Genomic DNA, 26,382 nt, shown 5'->3' with positions numbered 1-26,382 from the left:
CACAAATGCACACATAGAGCAAAAGAGAGAACCCTAACAGCACGGGCTCCAACAGTGCCTCTTTGACAGATTTAAGTAAATAGCAGCAAACAAGCGATTATTTTTGGCAGAGCCGGCTGCAGCCCATTCCAAGAACTAGGGGAGGTCCAAAGGGAATGGGGGGAGATGAAATCACATAAACAGATGTGATTAAAGTCAATATCATATGTGTAATTACTCATTCGGACGACGTACTCCTTCATTCTGACGGCCTACTCCTTTACTGGGCATTACTTATAGTGTATGAAAACAGGCAGGCACTAAAGCAGCACTGCTGTTTACTCTACGCTGCCACTCTCTCTGTGTTCTTCTGTCATCATAAGTTCAAATCTACAGTAAAAAAATCAAACCGTTAAAAAATATTTTACCAAACGGACTTCAAGGTTTTAACATCTGCGATTAGGGACAGAAAACAGAAAAGCGCGTGTGTGTGTGTGTGTGTGTGTGTGTGTGTGTTGCGCTAATTTTCCCATGCTTCATGCATTGCAAGTAAGCACATGGGAATTCATCATGTTCATATTAGGTCTTTCAAATATGAACATGAAGCAGCATGGAAGGGCAACAGGATCAGTGCGGGATCTGCAGCTGACATGGTCAAGTTGACCCACTATAAGTGGATTTGTAATCCCCGAGTGGATTTAAACTGTGTTTACTGTCACAGCATGTGTGTGTGTGTGTGTGTGTGTGCGCTTATTTGAGCGTCTGCACAGCTGCATCTGTTTCCCTCAGTCACTGTCCCTCGGCTGTTTTGCTTTTCGCTCATATGACAGTAATCATACTGCACACTTAAATACAATGCTTTCCTTATAAATGTAATTATCAATGACATACAGGGGTAAAACAATTTGGTGTTATGCCTTTGGAAGGAGACATTTATTATAACAGCACATTGTTACACAAACACTTCATATATTTTGTGTACACACAAACACACACAAACACAGCGGGTTCTGGCTGTGCCCAGGAGAAGCTAAGCTGCTTTGTGCCTGAGGGGAGCTCTGATACTGTCACCAGTCGATTAATCAGCCATTACCAATACCAGGCCAGGCCGGGCCAGAGAGTCTAATGCTGATATGGCTTTGCCACATACACACTGGTATGTCAGGGTCAAAGAGAGATCAGACAACTGCTAGAGCTGACTGTGCCATGACCCTACATGTTTGGTTAAGGCAAGAGTCAACTTAGGTAAATCAAATCAAATTCGAATTAGGCACAGAGGAGTTGGAGTTTAATAGCGCTTACAGATGGAGCTGCAGGTGACAGACTAAGCTAATTTACAGGAGTCAGGTGGGTCACAAAGTCAAACAATACATCCCTTAGAGCTGCACAAAAAAACAAGCAGGATATGATAACCCGATAAAGGCCCCTATGGACATGTCACTGTTACGTTTATGGACCAATATGGATCATTTTTCATGAGATTTATGACTTCCCCATAGTTGTAAAAACTATTTAGGCCAATTCGAGATTCACACAGCCAAAGAGACTTTCTTGAGTTCAGGAAACTTGAAACTTCCACAAACCTAAGTCTTTAAAAACTTCTATTTTGTCATTATGTGGGAAACAGGGAATGCACGACTAACATGATTTCACAGATCACCAAGGAAAGGTAAATATACTATATTTCCATAAGCACTTGTGCTACAGAAGCCAAAGTTTAAAGATCAAGGTGCTATGAGAGAAATTATATAGGATTTACCACTGCAGACAACCCTCAAGATTTTACACGGACTGACGTCAATGAGCTTAAATCTGGGGAACATCTTCTCATGTTTGTTTACTGAAAGGCTCATGGATCATTAAGTAAAGTCAAGACAGGATTGCAGGGAGGAAAAAAATCAGGTAGTAAGGGAAAATAGGTTAGAATGAAATCTAATTCTGTACAAGGTGCTGCTGGGCTTGTGAAGGAGGACATAATCTAATTTGTTCTATTAAAACTATTTCAGGACCAAAACGTGAAATCACTAAGTATGTGTTAAGATGGAAGGTGGAAGGAAAATTAGAAGTTTACGGAGATGAATTTAGCAAAGGCAACTTCTGGGTCTGCAGTGATAACATGGGCAGATTAGCTGAGAGTATGTTTAGAGTCAACGGGTTGAAATAGCAATCGCGGAGCTGCTAATTGGCTAGCAGAGTTTAAAGCGGTGTCAGAAGAAGTCTCAAGAAGTTTAAAAACAGCTATACGCCAATCTAAACTTTTACCACCCCTGTGTTCAAAGTGGTAGAGCTTTTATCGCCATGCTGATCCTGCACCGTTCATGCTTTTATTTTTGTCTCGATAGAAAAATCTCCCGCTGCTTACTTACAAAAAATATAAACTATTAACTGTGAAACTTTGCAGGGGAAATATAAACATTTATTATTTTTTATTTAGTCTGCGTGCTGCAAATTGGTTTCAAAATGAACTAGTGACAGGCGTTAATTAATTAATTAATGGCAAATAAAGCCAATCTTCCATGTAAATGTCTTTTATGAAAGAGTATCTTTAATTAGTAATTAACTAACATGAATGTGAGTTTTTGCATAACCAACACTCAGATCACTGCTGAGAGCAAGTAAAGTTAATACAAGGTAAACATATCCAAGATGAGATCAAGCGGATGGAGATGAGCTGCGGTTGCTGGCAGTAGCAAAGCCACCTAGACAGAGTCCTCCGGGAAAACATTTACTGACCCTCTCTAACACCTCTGTGTGTGTCTGAGTAAATAAGAGAACATGTGTTTCTTGTGTGTGAGAGGGAGAAGGAGTGTACATTTATTGGCCCCCTGCTGCTACCTCTGGAGAGGAGCCGTCCAAGTGCAGAGTGACACACGCTGCTTAGTGTCTTAATGGAGGGAGAGGAGGGCCAGCCAAACCACAGCCTTTAGACGAGGATCACACAGCCTGTAATTATGGAGAGATGTTAACGTCGCTCTGTGTGTGTGTGTGTGTGTGTGTGTGTGTGTTTGTGCGTGCGTATGTGTAGAAGAGGAAGACGCAGAGGCAGGCAAGATATGCAGCATCTTTCTTCTCCCAATAACAATTTAATCTTGAAGAGTGTGGATACCAGTGGCGCGCCGTACCGATGTAATGTGTTATTGTGTGTAAGTGATTTTAGCACAGTGGTGTGTGTCAGTGGCATGTGTCTCCTGCTGCTCCAGCTGTGGCTGCCTCACACAAACAAACCCTCACACTCACACTCACACACTCACACTCACACACACACACGTGCATGCATAAAAAAAGAAGAAATGAAAGTTGTTTGGAACTGAAGCTGTGTTCAATTAGGGTAACCACATATTTACAAACAGTGGGGAGAAAGTTGCCTCTCTGTGACTCATCAGCCAAGCGGCACACTTGCACTTTTGACTCCAGGCCTGCCTCTCCCAACTGCACAGCTAAGAGCGAGGGAGGAGGAGAACAGAGGGACAGAGCGGGATGACAGGGTGTGGACAAGACTGAAAAAAACACACACACACACACACACACACACACACGCATGCTGGCTGGCTGGCTGTACATGTGTGAGGAACCACATAAACAAATACATATGTGTGCATACAAACACTTGCACTAATTAAAAGAGCTCATTTAGACTCCTGTGGTGTGAACAAAAGCACAAACATCCGCGCAGGATCGGCCTCCTTCTAGAAAATGACTTATAACCTCAAAGGATTAACATAAATTCTGGTGAGGAAATGTCATAATATTACCATTTCACAAATCATCACCAATCATATATTTTCAATAATGAATGGAAGGATGTTTATACAGTAGTTTGGTTGCTAGATCCTCTAATGGCATGTTCTCCTTTTGCAAAATTACATTAAGTGTGCCTAATGTGAACATAAGGCGGCTCATCTGGATTTACAATGTATGTTTTTACACTTCAATCCCCCAGTTATTGGTGACCAAACACACACACAGGTCGCGTCTATGTCACACCCTTACTGTGCATGAGGCCAGTTGTCAAAACCTGCCAATGTGCATGGTGCAAACATGAGCGCACATCAAAGCAGACACCAGCGCAGCAAAAACCTTGCCCTTGTTTTTCCTCCTTGGCTGTCAGCACCTTGAGCGAGAGCAAACGGAGGCACAAGGCCTTAAGTGTGAGTGCTGTTTGCCTTGACCTTAGTGTGTGTGTGTGTGTGTGCGCGCGCGTGATTGTGTTTGTGTGTGCTTGAATGAGAGCATGCGTGTGAAGCATCTGTATAGCGAACCACATCAAAGACTGACAGCGTGGCTCAGTTGTTATGACCTCTGATCCTGGCATGCTCCGAGACAGAGGAGGAGGAGGAGGAGGAGGAGGAGGAGGAGGAGGAGGAGGAAAAAGACAGTTGAACACACCCACACACACACACACACACACACGCACACACACACACACACACAGAAAATTTTGGCTTGCGTACTGCAGTGATTAAATTTATAACCGCTAAAAAACCAACCATGGATAGAGATGCAGCAATTTGTCTTGTTAACTTTTATAGGGACCTGTGAGCAATCCTACAAAAGTAAATTATTAGGACACAAATATGCACACACACTATAATGTAGGAAGACACGTAGCTCTTTTATCTATTCTTTATGTCTTCTTCTGTGGTGCAAGGTTGTGCTTCATCCTTTTATACCTGAGTCTGATTGTCTGGATTGCAGTTGGCTCATTGATTTGATCACTAGCAAATGCTGAGCCTGTTTCTCATTTGACTTTGTTATAAACGTGGAGGACAAACGCAAGAGTATTTTGTGCCCGTTGGAGGAACAAGTTCTCTCTTTTTAAGTCATTGATATTTGAAAAAAAAACATCTCTTCAAAGGTGATTTCTCTACATCTCAGCTACATTTATTTTTAGCCGACGGCGGATATAAGCTTAGTCCTTGACAAAACATCAAACGACTGGATTTAGCATGTGTGTGCTTGGTGCATGAGTCACTGGATCAGTGTATGTGTGCGTGTGTTTTAACATGTTTGTCCAACCTGCAGTAAATGACTCATTCACTCTGTGTGTAACTGTACGCACACTGGTCTATTTATGTGCGTATATTCTGTGTGTGTGTGTCACAGCTGTAATAACATACAGCTCTCTAAATTTCAGCTATGCTGTCACGGTCCATTATAATGTTCCTTTTACTCGCACACACACACACACACAAACTTATGAAAACATATATTTTGCTAATGCTCGTATGAGAACAATAATATCCCAGACGAGTAATCATAGCTGTATAGAAGTGCACTTTAAAGATACCTAAACTTGGGACTCTAATCACCAAAGTTCTCCGCAGGAAGCTAAAGTTACAAAAAAAGTACGTCTTGTGCAGGTGCTGACAGCATAGTTGTGTCTTCAATTGCATGTGCGCCTGAGTGCTGTGCAGTATATCTAATCTCAGTGTGCGTTGGGCTTTCTGCGTGACTGTACTGTATATATGCTCATGCACATATATGACTGCATGTTTGTGTGTCTGTGTGTATATAAAGCAACCCTTGACAGCCATTGGGGGCGGCGGTGGCCAGGCCGGTGTGTTTGCCTTGGCAGAGATTCAGCATTCCACATTCCTCTGTGATATTCAGTTCTGTGACCTCAGGAAACCCGCCCTGCAAAGACTCTCTCTCTCCCTCTCTCATGCTGTTCCTTCTCTTTCTGTGCAGCCTTGCTTTCTCTCTCTCTCTCTCTGACCCCCTCCCTCTCAATCATTTTCTCCCGCCCTCATTTCATATCTGAACTTGGGAAATCATCTGTCAGCCTCCCCCCCCCCCCCCCCCCCCCTCCCTTCCATCGGTTTATTTTCCCTCCTTCCGTCTTTCTAAAAGTTTCTGCTTAATGTTCCCTCTTTTTTTCTGACAGAGGTCCCCTGATGGGGCACCGTTCTCAGTGCTCCAAGTTAAAACACACATCTCACTGCTGTCAATGAGACTTCACAACACTTCAAAACTGTCCTAGTCACTCAATGTTTCACTCAGATGCATATTTCTCCTTTATTAGGAACTGCATTTGCGTCCACAGAACAGCCAGAGTTCATAGGGAGTTTTTTTTTCCCATATCTCCAAACCTCCTTCCTTCTTTCTTATATTCACAAGACTTTCACTGATGCCAAAGGAATCTCAACACACTTAAAATATATATGTAACTACAAGAAAGTTATTAGTACCATACTGTCTTTGATATGACTTTTGGGCAAATCTTGGTAATTGAACGGTTACCTGATCGCGCTTTTGAAACAAACTTTCTCTTTATTTTCTTTTGTCAACGGACTCCTCCTCTGACTCCTCCTGCTTCCCTTTGAGGCCATGCCCACATGCCCAGGGAGACATTTCACCTGAGATGACCCTGCGCCTGGGGCAAGGCGGTTCCTCCCTCCCTCCCTCCCTCCTTCTTCCTCCTCCTCCTCCTCTTAGCTTTGGCTGTAAACTGCTACACATACTTAAAACACATGGCTGCCACACCTGCCACTGAGAAGCAGAAGGCTGAGAGAAATATGAAGAGAAGAGAAGGAGGGAGACCAGTAGATCTCTAATGTGCAAAGTAAAGTCAGATCAAGAAAGCAGTCAACAAGGTTTCAGAGGCCCAAAACAAAGGTCACTGCATAGTAAAGGGACGTTAAAGGACTTACAGATACAATATGAACTGTCTTAACATAAAAGTTATTGTAAAGCATGAGTGTAAAAAAGCAAAATGTTAAAAAACAGATCAATGAAAGAGCGAGAAATTGTGTTTCCGAGAAACATACAAAACTCAAAGAGAAGCTGAAAAGAAAAAACCGGAGAGACATTAAAACTCCCCCCCCACACACACGTCGACTGTCCCATGTTATGATGCAGCAGTCGGCTGTGTGCAGCCAGTGTGTGCTTGACCCACATACAGTGGAGCGGAGCAGGGTTGAACTGAGGTAAAGGGTGGGGCAGCCAGTCAGCCCTCTTATCTCCCTGTGACTGGGACACTTTCCTTTATCTCAAGTGTACTTTTATTATGCCCGAGTGTGCGGCAACAACCCTGTACACCTCGGATTTCATCAAAATAAACAGGAGAGCGGGAGACAAGGAGAAATCAAAAGAAAGAGAAATAAAGATCTAGACCTACGTAAAGTTATGTAAGGCATGTATATATTTTTTGTCAGGTGCACATGCATTACCTTACTGTTTTAAGTAAAATACATTGTCTGAAGTAGCTGCAATTAAGTGCGTTGTTTTCTGTGAATTTCAAACTTTTTGTGCATACAATTAACAAGCAGAACGGTGAATATGTGTATGTGCATTGTGCGTCTTTGTGAGGGCTGTATGTGTGTGCATGTGTGGTTGCAAGCCTACTAGTAAGCGTATGTGTGTATGTTTCGGATTAAGAGCTTCACCCCTGGACCTCGAAATTAGATAGGGGATTAGCGGGACACATCCGCCACCTGGCATTTTAAGCTCCGCAATTACAACAACAACTTTTAATCAACAACAGCCACACATGTGTCACATACAGTCAGAACTCAGCAACTCATTTATCATCTGCCACATACTGCTCTCTCTCTCGCTCTCTCTCTCTCACGCTGCATGTGGGCTGACCCTGCAATAACACAAGACCACATAAAGGGGCAATGATAGCTTTTATGCTAATCATGAGCCAGCGTTTTAATAGGGATCAGTCTAGACTGTGACCTGTTAGCATTCTGCCCTAGGCAAGGATTTAGCAACAACATCGACTTTTACTTGGCACAACACTATGAGAGGGGAAGTGAAACAGTTGCTGCTAGGCTAGGGGGTAGCATCCCTTTAGCACCTGTGCATGGAGTCAACCATCAAAAGAGCACGCTTGCAGATACAAGTAATGTGATACCCCATTTCTCCTGCGTAAAACTTATTAACCCTAGTTGCGATGATTGGGATTCAGAGGTCAGGGTTGGTTACACAGCAGCACCTCCGGAGTTGTTGGGGATTGAGTGTCTTGTTCAAACCTACATCAACATGACTCAGTGAACCCATATACTGTTAATCAAACACATGGTGCCAATATATTTAAAGGTTGGGGCCTTGAGAGAGAAATCTGAGTGAATCAATCAACCTCACACTGTAAAATGTTAATGAAATAATACAATTGGAAACATGTTCCATTGTTGTATTTTCACTTGGTCTTATTTAACCTACAGAGATATCTATAGCTTCCAAGGTTGTCCCTCAGAAGCGGTTGTGCTCAATCTGTAAGAAAACAGTCCTGCCAAAGAAATAAAAATGTTTTAAGGGCAACGAAACCCTTGACGATACTGCTCTATTTCATGGCTAGCACGGAGCGGGGAGGAAGACACAGCAGGCTAGCAACCAAACTAAACATAAACAGCAGCCAAGCCCAATGAAAGGAAAATAAATCATGTTCTTTTTCAAGCGCACCTCCAGTTAGACAAGCTAATACACATATACTAAAGTCCTCTTGTGGGTTAGAACCGCAAAGTGTGTGAGTGGAAAGAAAGAATTATCCTATATACCAGACCTTACTGCCAATATGCCAATAACTGAGGCGCACACACGTACAGTTTAAAGTAAAACACGCTTTCCCAACCTCATTACATGTAATAAAAACACTCTGAGCAGCAGTGGTTTAAACAGGACTGAAGAGAAAGGGAGGAAAATAATAAAAAGAAGAAAACTATTTTAAACCCAAGTGGGGAGAAGGCAAAAAGAAAACCCCAAACAAATGAAAAAGAGGGGGGGGGGGACAAAGAGAAAAAGAGCACAGCGCTGCATTTTTTCTTTATTAACGAGAAGAGTTTCCATCCAACGTCGCAGATAGCAATCGACCGCAAATGAGGACCAGATTACTTTAATTGACCATCATGTTGCTTTTAAAGATGAAGTGCCACCTTGATTTACCACTTCTCTCTGAGATGGTGACAGCAAGGGAAGGAGAAACAAAGAGGGAGAGGAGAGGGGGAAACAGGGAGATTAGGCTGTGAAAGGAAATGAATAAGATGAACCTACAAAGCAAAACAGAGAATTTGAGAGGCAGAGGGAAACAGAGAGAGACATATAGAATAGGGGAAAAGGAGGGTAATTGCAGGAAAAGGGGGCTCATTAGTCTGTCACTATCCTCAATCTAACCCCTAATTTTTAGGTCAGGAGGAACAGAGAGAGAGAGAGACCAGAGAGAGGAAAAAGAGAAACAAACATGGATGGAGCAACTTAAAAATGCTTCTTCCCCATTTCGGCGCGGTATCAACAATGCTGTCTCAAACTTTTCTCCCTCCCTTCAACTTCCTACCTCTGGCCTCTTTACACTAGCTGGCAGTGCTGAGCGTGCACACCGCCGCCAGCACCGTCATGGATCACACACCATATCTCCTTACACACCTCGCATGACGAATCCACTGTCTCCCTGCCACAGGCTGAAATCACAAACTGACTTTGTCCTCGCAAAGACAGAGAAAAAAAAAAAGGCAAAGGAGCGGTTAAATTAGATGAGACTGATCCACGGAGGAGACACTCGCAATATCAAGTTGCAACTTAAATGTCAAAATCTTTCTGCAAACTTTCTTGCTAGTCTGAATCCAAATTTAGGCAAATTGCACACTGCAACTTTCATCAAGTGAAGACCTACTGTAGCGGTGATTGGCCCATGACCAATTACACATACTGACTCATAGTTGAAGAAAGCAGAGTGATGAGATATCCATTCCTTCCCTGCAGAGTCAATATGTTGCCCTACCCACCCTTTGAGCAGTTAAGATCTGGAATGTGTTGCACAGACAGCAGCAGACTTTTTTTTCACATTCTCAGTTGGTAGGAAAAGACTGCTGCCTATTTTTTTTTTTTTTTTTCACTTTAAATATGAAAAAGTGAGTCACACACTTGTATTATGTTATTCACAACATCAAGCAGCAATCATAGATTATGTTAGTGTGCTTTTTTAAATTCACATCTAAATATGATGTGGACCTTTGGCAGACTGCTCATGAACCACAGAAACATCTCTCCATTGGTGCCTCACTCAAATGAGCAACATCTATGAGCCCTACAGAGATTTAAAGAAACTCTGTATCAAGACACTGTGTATATCTTTCTCTACAGTGCTGACATTTTTGCGGAAATTGAAAATCACCTGAGAAAATGAGATTGGATAGACAAAGCGGGGAGGTCAGATGTTTATGCAAAGGGATACTGGATCTATAAAGGGTTGCAGGATTTCTATTTTATCTGTAGGAAGCCGCAAAAATAAATACAAGCACAACGCGGTGTCCTTTCTCTTTAGCATACAATCTGGTCATAAGTATGTGCTATGTGTCAGTTGCTTGTTTAGTTTGCATTTGAACAGGGTGAAAAAGATGAGCGTACATTTACTTCGACACAGGAACACATGCACTTGTACAAAAGGAAAAGAAAAAAGTATTCGGCTAAGAAATACAATAAAAAAAATAACCACTGTTGAATAAATTAAATCTCTCGTTCACATTGTGGTCTACTGGTGGTTTTCAGGATCAGTCATAAAAACATATTGCCTCAACAGATGCACATTGCTGTACACGTTATAATCATACATTTAAATATCATACATGTTTTTGGCAAGATGTACAGAGCCAAATGTGTGCGGCTGAATATTTACACCACAGGGAAAAGGCATTGTTCAAAAATCATATATGCTTATATATAATACATTGAAAATACATCTCTATGCTGTCTTTCTTCCTCTCTCTCCCTCACTCACTCTCTCTCCTGCGTTCTCTCATGTGGGAGGCAGCACTGGGCACCCAGCCATGCCACATCAATATGCGTAATAGTGAAAAGCTTCCCCCTGCTTCATCCGTGCTTCAGTCACTGAGGCCTGCAGCAGTGGAATTGGTGGCTAAAGTCACCAAAATAGGCAGGTCATGTTTGCTGGTAGTTAGCTAACAAAGGTTAGCACGCTAGCACTCCCAGCGTGGCTGCATCAGGCCAGAGCCAGGCTGGCCTTGTAGCAGCAACCTGCCGCGGCGACAGCCCGTTGACGCAGACAGCGCGAGCCAGTGCAACCCTGGAGGCACCTTGGATCCTACCCAGGCAAGGTTCCCTGGGAGTCTTGGTTGCCATGGTGCCAGCCAAATTTGGGTCCAATAAACGTGAGGGGAACAAGCAGGCGGTGAGGGAGGGGGACTTTTGGGGTAGCAAGGCTAAGGATAGAGAGATGGCAAGGGGGTTTCCCGAGTGCTATGGCACCATTAAATATCTATCCTGTAGTTCAAAAGAAGTCGTATAAAAAAAAAGAAGGGTTTCCATTAAGATTGATAAATGGAAAGGCAGCCATCATTGATAAAATATAAAAGACAAGTGTGGAACAGAGAAATGTGTGTGTGCTGGAAACTGATTGCCGACACAAAGGGCTTTTTTAAAAGAGTCTCTTAGCAATGTGAATAACAAGATGAATGTTTTTGTCTTCCCTCAATCTGAGGTTGGAACTGACAAGTATCAGATCAGTCGAGTCAAAGAGACAAATGACACATCTCATATCTCATTCAGCAAGGCCACTTCTGTATCAAGATGTGTTTTTAGATAATTAAAGGCAAGTTAAAAAGGAATGGTTAACATTCACATTAAAGTTGGCTTAATCAATCATAAGCTCCATTAAGCTTTGAAAGACGCCACTCTGTCTTGGCTCCTTCTCTTTAAGTAAGAATTCACTAAGTGGTTGAGGTGACTTAACCCTGATCTGGTTTTTCAGAAATGTATCTCTTGTTAATTAAAAAGTTTTCATGACAGAAATGGGCAAAATGACTTTGAGGCACTTTAACTTCCGGCTACCTTAGGTAACAGGCTGATGCGGTGAATTATAAACAGCTAAACTAGAGAGTGCTGTACGGCACCTTGCTGTGGCTGGTTCACCGCATTGTCCCTTAGACCCCAAGACTCTGCTCCAAACTCCCTCTGTCTCGTAAAAAAAAAAAAAAAAAAAAAAAAAAAAAAAGAGACTGCTGCTGCTTGGCTCACAAGACTGTAAATCATGCAAAATAGAGCATAGCACTCAGTCTGGAAAAAATAACCATGTATAATGAGCAGACAGAGACATATGCACATATGCACTCTCACACACATGCACGCCTGTGAGTACGCGCACACAAGCCTTGCCAAAAGCACACCACCCCCTACACCGCTTTGTACTAGACACACAAACACATACTGTCATCGGGCCTACCCCACAATTCTAACCCCCAAAACACAATCCTACCCCGAATCCACACTGGTGATAAAGAACAAACAAAAAACACACTATCTCTACCCCCACCTTTTTCCACTCGTTAAGACTACGTCCAACTCCCACCTGCTCTGCACCCCCTAAAAACTCACACAAACATGAACGGGCGCACACACACACACACACACACACACACACACACACCAAGCCCATTCCACTCCAAACTCATCCTGTTATCTAAACAAGCGGCGTCCTCTCGTCAGCGTCAGCGGGTTCCTTTTTCTTTTTCCTCAGAGAAAAGAGAGACTCTCCTGTTCACAGATGAATGGAGTCTTTTGATGAAGAGCCGAGCCTTGTTTACTGCCACTCCATTTATTTACCGGCCTGTTTTTCAAGTCGTCATTGAGGGACACTCTACCAAACCCACCCCCCCCCCCTCCCCCTCCGCCATCCTCCTCACCCTCTCAACCTCACCCACCAACCCCCTCCATCTCACCCCCCCCGCATCGCCTAAACACACATAAACACTATCCCCCGTCTCAATCCCATGTTGTTCCCTATCCCGTTTCATCCTGCTTTCTTCTCTCCGTCTAGTGTCCTAGATCTGTGTCCAAACTGATTTGAAGCTTACTCGCTTACACAGACGCATGCCAAATTTGATTCTCTGCATTCTGTTGTGCTTCTCAGTTAGCTCACTCATTCCCCCCCCCCCCCCCCCCCCCCCACCACCACCACCACCACCCCACTTTCTGTCTCCTCTTAACTGCTCTCCTTCTCACGGTGTAACAAAACCAAACGACGCCCTGACGCAGGTTGGCCCTCCAGAGGAACGGGTGGTCCGCCATGAAAGAAACGACGACAATTTGTTTAAAAAAAAAACACGAAACACACGAAAAGACGGTGAATAATATGTGATTTAAACACACAAAGAAGTGGCAAACTTACATGGGAGGTCATATCAAATGTTCTGATAATCTCGTAAAAGTGAAGGCGACGTGTTTGTGAAGATGCACTAAAGTGTGGCATCCCTTTAACGTTGACTGTATTGTCTGAACAAAATTAAACTTCTCTGTGCTGAAAGAGTCAAAACACCTGTGATCGAATGTTCAGAAAGAGTAAAAAAAAAAAAGAACAGAAAAGGATGCCAGTCTTTGTGAACATATATCAACCAACGGCTGTTGTCAAAACATCTTGCATACTTAATAAAAGAAACACCAAAGAATAAAAGAAAAACTCAAAGTCAAAGCTCACAGCCCCATGAAAGCCTGCTTTCACGAAGAAGAAAAAAAGGATAATGGTCCCTTTGAGCGCTAAAATGTTTGTGCTTACAAGTTATTATACATTTTTCTGTCGCTGCAAACAGGAGTCCAGGGTGCTAATGAGGCTATGGGAGGGCATTCATTTGAACCCTGAAGAGGAATAAAAGAAAAGGGGAACAAGTGAAAGAAAGAAAAGAAAAGAGAAGAAAGCGAGGATCAGAAGGAGGAGGTTGGCAGGGATTGTGTATGAAAATTTGGCGTCTTCCATACAGAGAGATAGCATCGTGCCAATAACGGCCGCCGACACAACTCCTCTCAACTCCTCTCACTTTCTGAACATCAGCGTTTAACTCGCCCACATAGTTATTTCTTCTTTCTGCAACCCACATGTGCAAGATAAAATGATTTTTCCTTTTCTTGAATCAGTATTCTATCAGATCTGTGTTAAGACTATCTGACTTTTTCTTTTTTCTTTTTTTTTGGGCTACAAGAAAAGCAGAGCCATTAATAACAAGTGAAAACACAGAATAAAAACTACTAAAAGAGAAGTAAAGTTGCTTTGGATTTACAACACAGTATTGTGACTCTCTCTCTCTCTCTCTCTCTCTAGCATGAATGTGGCTGTGGCTGTTCGAATGGCGTTGTTAGCCAGACTTAGTAGCCGATGCCAGGGCCGTGCTGTGAGTGCAGCCCGGTGAATAAGCCATGTTCCCTGGCTCTACCTCCTTTCTGGCTGGCCTGCCTGATATTGAGCATTGGCTATTGCGCTCTTTCTCCTGCTCCTATTCCGCCTCCTCCTCCTCCCCGTCTCTCTGAGGTCGGGAAACCCTCCGGAGTGGGTATATGGTTTTTGGGGACAGACACATTTCATGGTTGGCGCAGCTACAAAAGCCTGAAAAGAGACCCGGCACTGGGAAGACACAGTATTAATACAGACAATACCACCCCCTCGCTGCTTCTGACTCTCTCGTTTCTCAACAACCGCTTTCTTTTCTTCTCCTCCTTTCTTACCCCTTCTTTCCGCCCTTTTTTTTTTTTTTTTTGCTCTCTCTAGGTTTTTTTTTCCCCCAAATAAAAACAAAAAAAGCCTACTCAGCTCAAGTAATGAATGCAGTTTTTATCACTGCGTGCTTAGCTTAGCCTACACCCGTTTTTATTTGACAATCATTAATGTGTTTTAATAAGTAATTAAATCTTAACAGTAGGTATTAAGACTGGCTTCAGCAGTGTGTGAAAAAGCCTTTTTTTCCCCTTTACATCAGTGGAAATGCTCAGGATTAAAACAAATACCCTTCAATGGATCATTTATCTTTTTTATACACTTTTTTTTTTTTAAATAGAAAAGAGAAAGTTTTTTTATTTTTGTATTTGGTTTAAAATATGTTTTAAGAAATAAAAAAAGTGGAATCTGTTCCTATGAATGTTTAAAAATACTAGCAAAACAAGGTAGCTATAATTTAAATGTTAAATGCTGCAGTCAAGTAGAATACCACAAAGAAAAAAAAAAGGTTTTCACCATTACTAAAGAACATATTTATTTTATTTAGCACTGAGATAAGATTTCGGTCTACCCTCCTTCAGAACATTATAACGCCAAAAAAAAGGCCCTGACTTTAAAATGCACAGTTTTTTCTCAGGAAAAGCAAACACAAATCTGACAGTTAATTCAAGGAAAATTAAAAGAGACTATCAGGGACATCAATCCTATGTAAGAGCCAACTGGACCAAACGGCCAACATGAAGATGCCCCCCCCCCCCCCCCCCCCCCCCAATTTGACTGGAATAATCTGTTTACCTCATACATCCCAATGCTATAACTCTTCACACGAAAGGAAACAGATGCGGATAGATGAGAAATGTTCAGGGGTTTTAGGCTCCCCCCGAGTCAAACACAGCCAAAGAAATTGAGGCTTAGGATGGTTATGTAAAAAGCAAAAAAAAAAAAAAAAAAAAAAAAAAGCGGGGAGCTTTTCTGGGACAAAGGCACCGTGTCATGGAGCATGCCAGTTTTCTCTGGTCAATTTAATGGGAGACGAAACACAAAAACATTGTCTTTGACTCACATTTATTTTCCCTGGAGTCTGCTTGTGTCATCTCGGTCTCATGAGATAAATGTAGACCCTGCGGTTCTGGATCAATCTATGTACGCCTATGACACCCCAATGTTAGCCTTGCCTCTGTGTGTGTGTGTGTGTGTGTGTGTGTGTGTGTGTGTGTGTGTGTGTGTGTGCATGTTTTGGAGCCAATGAGCACACAACAGGGCTTTGGCTAGCCTGATACCATTAGCTATCCAAATACACAGACTTTTTTCTGAAGCCAAGAATAGTGTGAGAAGACTCCCTCTCACTCTGTGTCTGTAATGACAGGGCTCTCCCTCTATCTTAACCCTTCAGATTTGATTCGTAGCCACCTCGACATGCCCCTGATGCCGCATAGAAAGAGAGAGCGACAAGAAAAAGATGACGCGGGCCCAGCGAAACAAGAGCGCATTGGCGAATATTTCCTGTTGCCAAATCCGCTCTGCATGTGGAGAGCTTTTTTTAGCCGACGTGGGCCGCGTTCCCACCACGCACAATACAATACGCCTCAGACCTGACCGTCTCCCTCAGTGTGTCGAGATTTCATTTAATCAAAACTTCACTGCTGAAGGGCCGTTCTAACACACACACACGCACACACACACACACACACACACACACACACACACACAGACACACAGACAGACAGACAAACAACAACAGTCCACCTAACCCTTGTGATGTTATGGAAGCAGCAGAAAAGCTCCAGGAAGTAATTAACAACAGATTATTTTCACAGGAAAAAGAGACACACTGAAGCACAGAGCTTTTGGGAACCTGTGGAGTCTTTACACGTATGCCGTCCACCTTTAACACACAGCAAGCAATTCATCACATTAGCCATGACCGTCACAATGCTTCCCTTTTTTCTCAGTTTCAATCTCTTCCTACTCGCTCTTCTCTCCACTTGTTTCTCCTGAATTTATATTCTCTTCTCCCGTAAACCCAGAATAGTAGGGGGGGGGGGAGTTTACCTCAGAAATGAACATGAGCAGGTTTTTTGATTTGTGAATACTTCCTGTGGTCAGTGAGCTGGCTAGCCGCAGCGCTAAGGTTTCTTACAGCGCTGTCCAAGGCATTTGTTTTGCTGTAGCGAGGGAAGGCAGGATCTGGCACCGTAGGCCTCAGAGTGTGGAGCGGTCATGGCAGAAATGGCACGGCGAGCACATTTCACACCTCCCTCAGAGTGACTGCAAATTTCCTGTCCTGCACTTTTGATTGGAAACACATTTGCAACATCTTTTCATGATCGCACTCATGGCTTACAAAAGCAAGTGAAGTTGAAAAAAAAAAAAAAAAGGAAAAGAAAGCAGTACGAATTGGGTCCAATGCATGACTAAGTGAGCTGAGATCACTCACGATTTTTATTCTATTTCTATTTTTCCAACCTTGAATAAATCACAACTGTGCCGAGTTTAAAACAGCTCAGAGGTTATAAATCAAATATTCAACTGGACCCTGTAAGCAGCACAATGATGCAATGATTTCTCCTCAGGTGAACCCACCTGTGCATTAGTCAGGCCAACATTACTTAGAATAAAATCTAAACTTGTAGTGTGAATTCATTCTAATTTATCTAACATAGTGCATTACTGTGTTATCAAAGGTGCCCTGCTGGTGTGTGGACTGAACCTTTGCCCTTTCAGGACCAAGGGCCATAATCTCCAATATGACACTAATCACTCTCTCATAATAAAAATATAAAAACCTCACTGCACTGCCCAAGAATCACTGGTTTAGTCCCCTCTTTACGCTGCCTGTATATCAGTCTGATCTTTAAAGACACATTGATCTAGCTTTTAAGTTGCTTTTTATCTGAGGTGCCTGAAAATCAGGTTAGGAGGTTGTGTATTGTGGCAGCAGGGTTTGTTCTTTTACGGCTGCAGCGTGTTATGCTCCGTAATAGAGAGGATCTCAAAGGCTGGCTGGCTGCGGAACAGCCTGAGAAAGCCTGACGGCAAGCCCAGAGATTCCCCGTGGCAGCTTTTGCCACTCTGTCATAAACAAAACACAAGACGTCTTTCTCTTCTTCCCACACCAACGGGGCTCGGGAGCTGCCAAACAGAACAATCACTATCGCAGCCTCTTTTCCTTTCCAACGTGCTCTCTCTGCCTCTCTCTCTCTCTCCCTGTGTCTCCTACAATATAAACAAAAGAGATCAGCAGAGGCTTTACCTCTGTGAGAGCAACAATGAGGGCGATGTTTAAGGAGACAAAACAAAAGTGTGCACGGGATCAAAGAGGAGCGGGAAAGACTGAGATGCTAAAGACCGACAAAACACAAACCAAATAAAAACAAACAATGAGCACATCTTGTTATTCATTGAGCGACTCCGGCAAAAAAAAAAACGCAACCGCACAGCACTGTACAACATAGAGGGGACAGGTACATGCAAGCGTTTATGCCTGTTTACCCACATGTGTGAATTTACAACTTAGAAGTGCAATGTGCTGAACTTATGTGTAGTAGTGCTTTGCCCTTTGTCTCTCCCTCTGTCCATTTCTCTCTGTCAAAGTGTCCGTCCAACCAGGACTTTAACTGAGCACGGGTTCATTGGAAGCAGATAAATGTACCGAGGCACACTGTGTAAGCCAGATAAGATAAAAGAACATGGACTAAGTCTGCATTATAAATGGGCAGCACACTGGGCAGTCTCTTCAAGCGGCCATTTGTTTTACAGTACTGCTGTAAACAAAAGTAATGAAGCAGCAACAAAATGAAATCTGGTCAGCCATTGATTAAGGTAGTATATGAACATTCTGTCATATACAGTTTGTCTTTTTGTAGCTCTATTGCTTATGAATGAAACACAAACATGATCATTAGCCACCATCTTTTCTTTTTCTTTAAGTCTACATGAACACTATCGTAGTACAAAACAAATGAACTTTGGTTTTGTTTCTACAAACTGCATGATGCAAGGAAAATCTGAAATTACTTCTAATAAGTTTTGAATATTTGGTAGGTCAACACAAACTGATATATTTTCTTTAATTATGTAGAAACAATAAAAAAAAGCTTTCAATTTAATTTCCCCTTTCAAATATATATAAAGAAAAACACACCCTCTAGATTTGATGTTTAATTTACAATTTATTGTAACCTAAAAAATATCCTGAGCTTAATTCAAACAACAGTAATACTAGAGTTCATTAAAGTCTAAATGAATAATTAAAGGAAAAAAGGAGCGAACGGTGTGATATTTCATAACAAATAGAGCAAACACAAGCAGTTACTCAATCCCTGTAACACCCCGACTCAACCTTCATTATGTCGTTTTATTTTTCAGCACCGTCTTGGTAGAAATGTTTAGACGAAGTCAGAGAAAATTCAGAATTTTACTGAAGCTAATAATAATATATTTTTTAAACAGTACGCTTTTTTTCCCAGTCGGGCGTAAGGACTGCCCGCTTCCGATGGTTTTTCACGCCAAAGACAGACTAGAATGAGGCTAGAGCTGCTGCCAGGGTTTTGGCTCGGGCCGAGTGAGGTAGTTGGCCTGAACAGAGATTTTCTGTCTCTGTGTATGTGTGAGTATAAGTCAAGGGGGGCAAGGGACAGAGAGAGAGAGAGGAGGAGAGAGAGACTGTGATAGCATTTTGCTACAGCAGTGACCATAAGAGTTTTGTCTAGGAAAGGGTGTGTGTGTGTATTTAGGCACTGACATGGGTATGCAGTATATTTATATGTTATATAAATATATATACCTGTGTTGTTGTGTGTTAGTGTGTGTGTGTAAAACTGGTTGAGTCACTGTTTGAAATTTCCAGAAAATTCCAGCTGAGATAATATTAGGTCATGAGCGTGTGTTTGTATGTATACGTAGCCAGCAAACGGTGAACTAGTGTGTATTTGGAGGATTTGGCTGTCAAATGTGTTTCATGTGTGTATGTGTGAGTGGTTGCTGCGATAGTGTTTTTTGTAATGTGGGGGGGGGGAAAAACTACAACACAGCCAGCATTTTGGCTGTGTGTGTAGAGTACGCGCGCACTGGAGGCTACAGCGATGTTTGGCCGAGTGTGAGTGTGTGTATCCACGATGGTGGCTGAGATACAACAATGTTTGGCTGTATCTAACTGTATCTATGATAGTCCTTGGACGAGAGTGTGTGCTGTGTGGGTGTGTGTACGCAATCGTGACTAAAACCGTGTTTGGCTCTATGTGTGAAAGTGCGCTACAAAGATGACAGAGTTGTTTTTCTTTCTTTTTTTTAATCAAATGTGTGTATCTTTATTTAGCTGTGTTTGTATGTGTGTATATGGGTGTGAAGGTGGCTGCAATAGTACTGGCTGTCTGTGAGCACTGGCATTTTGTGTGTGAGTGTGTGTTTGGCAGCCAGGTCCGACGTGGTGCTAGTGTTCAGGCAGACGGTGAAGGCGACGGCAGCCCGCGGCCTGAGAGCAGGAGACTCGCGGCTCTGCTTTCAATCGCTCCCTCTCTCTCTCTCTCTCTCTCTCAAACACACAAAACAGACACACGCAAACACACACTCTGGGTTATGGCCAAATGACGATTCCTGGCTACAATGGCCTTATCGTGGCACATACACTTAAACAGACTGAGTACAATCTTATAAACTGCCTCTCTCACTCATTGCAAAAAAAACACACAATTTAACAGTGGTGTGCTTCTCATACAAAACATTCACACGCACACAGGCATGCAAATTCTTTCCTATAAAAAAACACAAAATACATGCTCATATGAAGCCGCAAATGTCTCGCTCAGAAAAATTAACATGTACTTGCCAAACCACATTGGCCAGATGCCCTTGACACACACTCACATATTCTTTTTATTACTGTTGATACTATGTTGTCATGTAAACAAACCCTAAGAAACAGAAGAAGAAATGGAAAAGACTAAAAAAGGCACAAAAAAAAAAGCAAACCTATTTGCTGATGGATAAAAAAAAAAAAAACACAATCAAGGAGGGATTTTAATTTTGTTTCTTAGAGGTTAAAATTTGTGATATTAACATTTTTGAGTTTGCGAATTCCCAATTTTAAATTTGATATTCTTAGATTAATTGTTGAAAATTGTAAATGTTATTTTGCTCCTGAGTTTAGAACATATTGCCTTGGTTTTCGGAAACTTTCTACACTTTTGATGTTTCTTATTTCCATTAATTCCTCTCTATTTATTAATGTTGACAGAAACAAGTATTCCTGTGTTAAGTGGATTTCTGTGTGTTTTCTGTGTGTATGTTAATTCTGTAAATGTGTGAACATTTCTATGCATGTGTGCACAGGCATGTGTGACGAGGGTTTACGTCTTGGCACCCCTCCCTGTAAGAGTCTAGAATGAAATTGGCCACATACCTGGCGTGTGGACGAAGTAGGCCAGGTAGAGGTCCAACTCCTTGACAGACACTCCGATATGGTGCGGCTGGACACACAGGCCAGGGTTGCTGCACTGTGGCGACTTGACCAGCCGCTCCCCGTCTGTGCTCTCCAGGGGGCTGCCCTTGAACAGGATGACCATTACCAGGTCCAGCCGCCACACCTTGTCAGCCTGGCGCAGGCAGTCGATACGACGGATCTTGCCCTTCTGGTCCGGGTTGGACAGCACGCAGCAGGGGGGCTTTTTCCCCGTGATGCTGAGCACAAAGTCCTCACGGAACTCAGGCCGGATGTCCTTGCGAAGCTTGGCCAGCAGGCGCGAGGCCCACTTCTGCTTGATCTCTGGCTTCTCCCCCAGCAGTTCATCCTTCACTGCGCGCTCTTCCTCCTTGGACATGCGCTTCTCGTGCTTCTTGAAGTATTTGCGCTTACGGGCCTGCAGGTTGAACCAGGTGTAGGCAAAGGCGCGTACATGGGGCAGCAGGGCCTCGATGAAGGGGTGGAATTCATCCTGGATGAGGGAGGAGGAAGGGGGGAGGGTGGAGGAGGAGAGGGAGGAGGGGGGGAAGCAGGAGGTGGAGAGAGAGGGGGAGAATGGGGGAGAAAAGGATGGGGACAGAGGGAGTGGGGGTGAGGAAGGGAAGAGAGAAGAGAGGCAGTTAGCACCGGCACGCAGCATGGAGGGGCAGCGCCTGCTCTGTGTGAGCGGAGGGAGAGAATGAGCGAGAGGCACTGAAAGAGAGAGAGAGAAAGTGACAGAGAGAGAGAGTGAGAGAGCGAGAGAGAGAGAGAGAGAGAGAGAGAGGAAGAGAGAGAGATAGAGAAAGATGCAATACACTCTCTACCTAACACCTAACACAAGCACATACGTTTCATTGAAGGACATACTTTAGAAGAACCTGCGCAACACAATACCCAAAGACTGTGAGCTGAGAGATGAAGAAGGAAAACTAAATATCTACTGGTTGAGCTTCCTCTAAGTCGTTATAGTGTTAACATTTATGCGCCTGTCCAAACAGCATATATTTCAATAAATATATTTTTTTTAATGTTTAATGCCAGACTCACATTTTGCCATCAGAAAAAAAGGTATAAAAGCGAATCACTAATTCAAACATCCCATAAGAAAAATAAATAAATGTGTTGCGTTTTTAAAACAGACTAACAATGTTGCAATGATATGTGTGCACTCGTTTCAGAGAACCTGCATTCCAGATTAAATTTACTAAAGAAAATATTATTCGATAAATAACACAACTTGGTCGGCACATGAAATTATCTAGTCACAGACGTTTTCACAAAACATATGATAATAAAACAAAAATAACACGGTAGTTACCATTTTGCTCTTTCATCATAAATTCACCCCGCCGATTGCAAAGAAACCTAAAAATGTGCCACCGGGATAATAACTGAATTGTTGAGTCAAAAAAGCTCTGAAGGAATTCTGCGTGATTAGAAAACAAAAGACTGACAGAAAAAAAAAAAAAAATAAGCAAAAAGGGAAGCTGAGAAAGTGTCCAATAAAAGCAGCAGGGGGGGAAGAGCTGAGAAAGAGGAGACAGGCCAAGGGGGCGCAGTGTAATACCAGCACAGGAACACAGGAGGTACTGTAGCAGTAGCTGCAGGAGAGGTGCTGTTCAAGAGCACAACAGAATGAGAGTGTACAGAAGTTCAACAATCTCTCGGTCTAAAGGCTAAAATAAAAAGAGCAGGACATGGCCAGAGAAAAAAAAAAAAAAAAAAGGATGCAGCAAAAAGGATAAAATTGTGAAAAAAAGTTAAAAACAAGCCTGTCTTTTTTTTGCAAAAATATGTATAAAAAATATCTTCATGGAAAAACAAAAACAAAAAATGCTTGGCAAAGCAGCGCAAGCTATTGGTTCAGTTCTCTAGGATCTGCATAAGACTCACGGAGAGGGAGAGAGAGAGCTGGACAAGGGGGGTGCGGACGGAGGACAAGAAGAAAAAAAACAAAAAACAAGAGGACCGAATCAATGTTGGAAGAGTGTGCACGACCGCTGGCAAACCCGAGTGCAGCTTCTTTTTTCCCCCTCTTTCTCTCCAACTCTGTCTCTCTTTCTCTCTTCCTCTCCACTTTCCTTCTCTAACCATTGACTGAGTCTGTGCCAACATGCAGAGGGCCCACCTATTTGGCACCGAGTCTCAAACAGCCCAGCCAATACGCACGCTCCCAGCGCTGAAAGGGAGGGAAGAGAGAGATGGCAGAGGGAGAAGCAAAGATGTGGGGGGTGGATGGTTGGTGGCTGGTAGTGGAGAGAGGGAGAGTGAGTGAGTGAGTGAGTGAGCGAGAGAGAGCTAGAGAGAGAGAGAGAGAGAGAGGGAGGGGGAGAGACGGGGACTGTGTGTGGTGCAGGCAGAAGGCACGTCATTAGCCAAATAGACAAGTTCCAATCTAGTGCAAAGGCAAAGTCCAGAGGATATTAATTTTACATGCATCCAATCCAGACAGCACCCGTCTTCTAAAACCCTCCTTCAATCCCCCCACCCGCCCCACCCGCGCCTTCGTCACCAGCATGGTCACAGCCGTCCCAACAAACCAACTCCCTCTCCAAAGGCCCCCCCAAACACACACCATCCCCCTCTAGAAACACCCCTCTCTCTCTCTCTCTCCCTCCACTCGCATTACACCACCTTGGCATGGGATGGCATGAGAAAACACAGGCCCAAAATCCCACTAGACCCTGAGACCAGCAGCTGCTCCTGGATTTACCACACAAACAAAGAGAGGAGGGGGGAAGAGAATGCCTGTTACCCACCCCCCCACCCCCACCCCAAACCCAACAAAAAATACCATCCAAAAACATGCTCTCCTGTTTTAAAATGCACTCTGACATCCAAACTGGCCCCTTCTCTCTAAGAATTTTTTTTTTTCTGTTAGTCCACTTTAAAAGCCCCGACAGCATAGAAACAGAAACGTATTAAAAGTTTCTGTAATCAAATTAGAGAGAAATCCCATTTGTGGGTGACAGACAGGAATCAGTTGACAGTGATGCCAGAAATTGCTGTGGTGGACATCTTCATTCACATGTTAAGCTGTTTACCAAAGAGAGCAGATATATTGTTTAAACTATATTCTATACTTTTATTTCTAAAGCTTAGTCTAATTCTTTCATATTCCAAAGTTTTTGGAACAGCGCAAAACAATTATTCTTTCCTATTGCAGCCTGTTAATTGCCCATATTTTCAGCATTATGAAGTACACAATGACCCATGATTGGGATTGAGCAGCAGAAAGTGAGGGAGCACGGGGCTGTATAGCTGCCATGGCAGGCACAATGTCTCATCCTCATTGGCTGACCCACATGACCTCAGAGGGACAAGCTGTGCCCACTGCACCATGGGAGAAATACTTGAAAGACAAAGGCTCACACAAATGATCAACTGTATGAAATACGTATCGACCGTTCTTATCATTAACAGCTTATTAAAAGGGTCTTACCTCCAAATTACAAAAAAATAAAGAATGAATTTGCAATTTTATGGAATCCACAGCACATGAATTAGTCCACGGGGACTCACAGGAATTATACAGAAATTATTAAAACCGGAATTTCTGCAGCGGGCAGCAACAAAAAGCTAACTTGTCATGTGACAAAGTTGAGGGCTCGGCCATTTGATTGTGGGTTGAAGCCCCCTGCTGTGCAATGGGACAGGCTGTCTGTGTGAACGCCCTACAAAGGCCAGAGTCCTCTGGTTGGCTCCCAGGATGTCAGATTTAGCCTGGCCTGCTCCCTCTGTCAGCGTCTAACAGAGGAGCTGCAGCCTGGATGACTGGCTGCTCCACTGACTGACTGGCAGGCTGGCTGGCTGTTAGGTTGGCTGAAAGGCTACATGACTGGCTTTGTGAATGACTGGTTGGCTATCTGGTAGTGTAGCTAGCTGACTATCTGGCTGCCTGAATGGCTCATCACTGCTAATGCTAGGGGGGGGGGGGCAGATCCCATCTGGACCAGGCCGAGCCAGGCCGAGCCGGGCCGAGCAGCGATTGTTCATGCTAGCATACGCCTGCCTAACACAGCCATGCTGGACACGTGAAAAATGTGGGAATTAGAAAAGATGGCAGGGACAAGAAAAGAAATACGGGCAAAATGAAAATGAGGAGATGGAATTAAAGAGGATGTTTTTTTTAGTTTTTTTTTTAAGAATTATGACGGAGGTGTGTTTGTCACTTATTTGAAAAGACTGAGAGAATCGACTTTTTGATGAATGGGCCGCAGACAAAGAAATATGGCGTAATGTGCCAAATAAAACTGCCACTTCCTGTAATAACATCATGCAATACCGACAGGCAAAATGAAAATAACCAAGATGACTATCAGGGAAATCCAAACCAGTAACACAATTTATTTTGTTGTTCCATCCCTGGACTATTTTTTCAGTGACCTAATGCACATGAACTCTTTATATAATGAAAAGAGGATGAAAACCAGAACCTATTATGAGACCACAAATTAATCCATATCATTAAGCAAATACTATTTGTATGAAATATGTAATCCTTTAACAAAAAAAAAATCCCCCCTTACAAAATCTCTTACTAAGTCCACAGCCAACATGATTATGATCATAAATTGGACCAAATACAAAATTTAACACACTAGCACTGACTTTGAGGTCTGTGCACAGTTTGCAGTTAAGGCAAGATCTTTTATGATGTTGGCAAAGAAGTGGGTCTGCGTGGCACCCTATCATTTAATGTGTCATTTATTTTTATTTTTGTTTTAAAAACCCACATTCCCTCCGCTTATTAAAGCGGGTTTCTCCTGTTTGCTCAGAGTTCTGCAGGGCAAAACAAATGGTTTAAGTTTTTTTTTTCTTTTTCTTTTTCTGAGGCCTCAGCCATGAAGTCTTTAATTGTCCGCTGTGCAATAATTCCGGCGATAGAGCTCATCTTATCTCTCCATGCCATGCTCTGTCTTTCAGAAAACGGCGACCTTTGTTCGCCAGGCTGGGCAAGAGGACAACATCCCCTCCTGCCCTCTCTGACAGAGCACGACTCAGTCAGACGCAGAGAAATGAAAACCACCTCAGGTTTTATTAACAAGGCCAAGGTTGGAGCAGAAGTAACTGCCAGAAACACAAAGGCAAAAGGGGGAACCATTAATACTGACATTGCTGTATTAAAAATGTAGCTGGTATTAAACAAAAAACTAATATTAAAAAACAAATCTTCACTCGCTGGAGTGTTCTGATGGTTATGCATGGCCTTTAAAGAGAAAAATCATAAAATAAAAACTATTGTTAAATTCATTTGTTGAAAATAAAGGCCCCAAAATAAATGTGTACAGTCACAATCTCTGCTTTTAAGTCTTTAAAAAAAATATTAATTGTTTTTAGTGAACTGTTCAGCGAAAATGAATGCATTGTACTGAGATTTAAGCTACAATCATTGAAGGTGTAAAAGAGGAACAAGACGTCACACACGTATCGTCAGCCTGTCCTTCAGCTTTTAAACGCCCTGTGCTCTGTATGACACATCAAAATGAATTAAAATTAATATCCTCACCAAGAAAAAATAAAATAA

The 26,382-nt window shown here is 42.8% G+C and overlaps 2 protein-coding genes across 12 annotated transcripts in view; one reads left to right on the top strand and one right to left on the bottom strand.

Annotated features, from left to right (window-relative positions):
- LOC132991770 (histidine-rich glycoprotein-like) overlaps nucleotides 1-26,382 on the top strand; it is a 393,411-nt gene that overhangs the window by 200,817 nt on the left and 166,212 nt on the right. The gene's annotated exons all lie outside the window — the stretch shown is intronic.
- The window catches only part of nfixa (nuclear factor I/Xa), a 107,478-nt gene that overhangs the window by 49,559 nt on the left and 31,537 nt on the right, over nucleotides 1-26,382 (bottom strand). For 9 of the 11 annotated variants that reach the window (XM_061060590.1, XM_061060593.1, XM_061060592.1 and 6 more), the window contains one exon: nucleotides 20,814-21,345. In XM_061060590.1, the coding sequence (XP_060916573.1) occupies nucleotides 20,814-21,345 (532 nt within the window). Of the gene's footprint in view, nucleotides 1-20,813; nucleotides 21,784-22,173; nucleotides 23,251-26,382 lie in introns of those variants that run through there. The other 2 variants (XM_061060591.1, XM_061060555.1) reach the window with 2 other exon arrangements.

Source organism: Labrus mixtus, chromosome 2 (genome assembly GCF_963584025.1).
Source record: "Labrus mixtus chromosome 2, fLabMix1.1, whole genome shotgun sequence".
NCBI lineage: Eukaryota > Metazoa > Chordata > Actinopteri > Labriformes > Labridae > Labrus > Labrus mixtus.
Note: the sequence above shows the minus strand (reverse complement) of the source record. Positions and strands in the feature narration are given on the sequence as shown.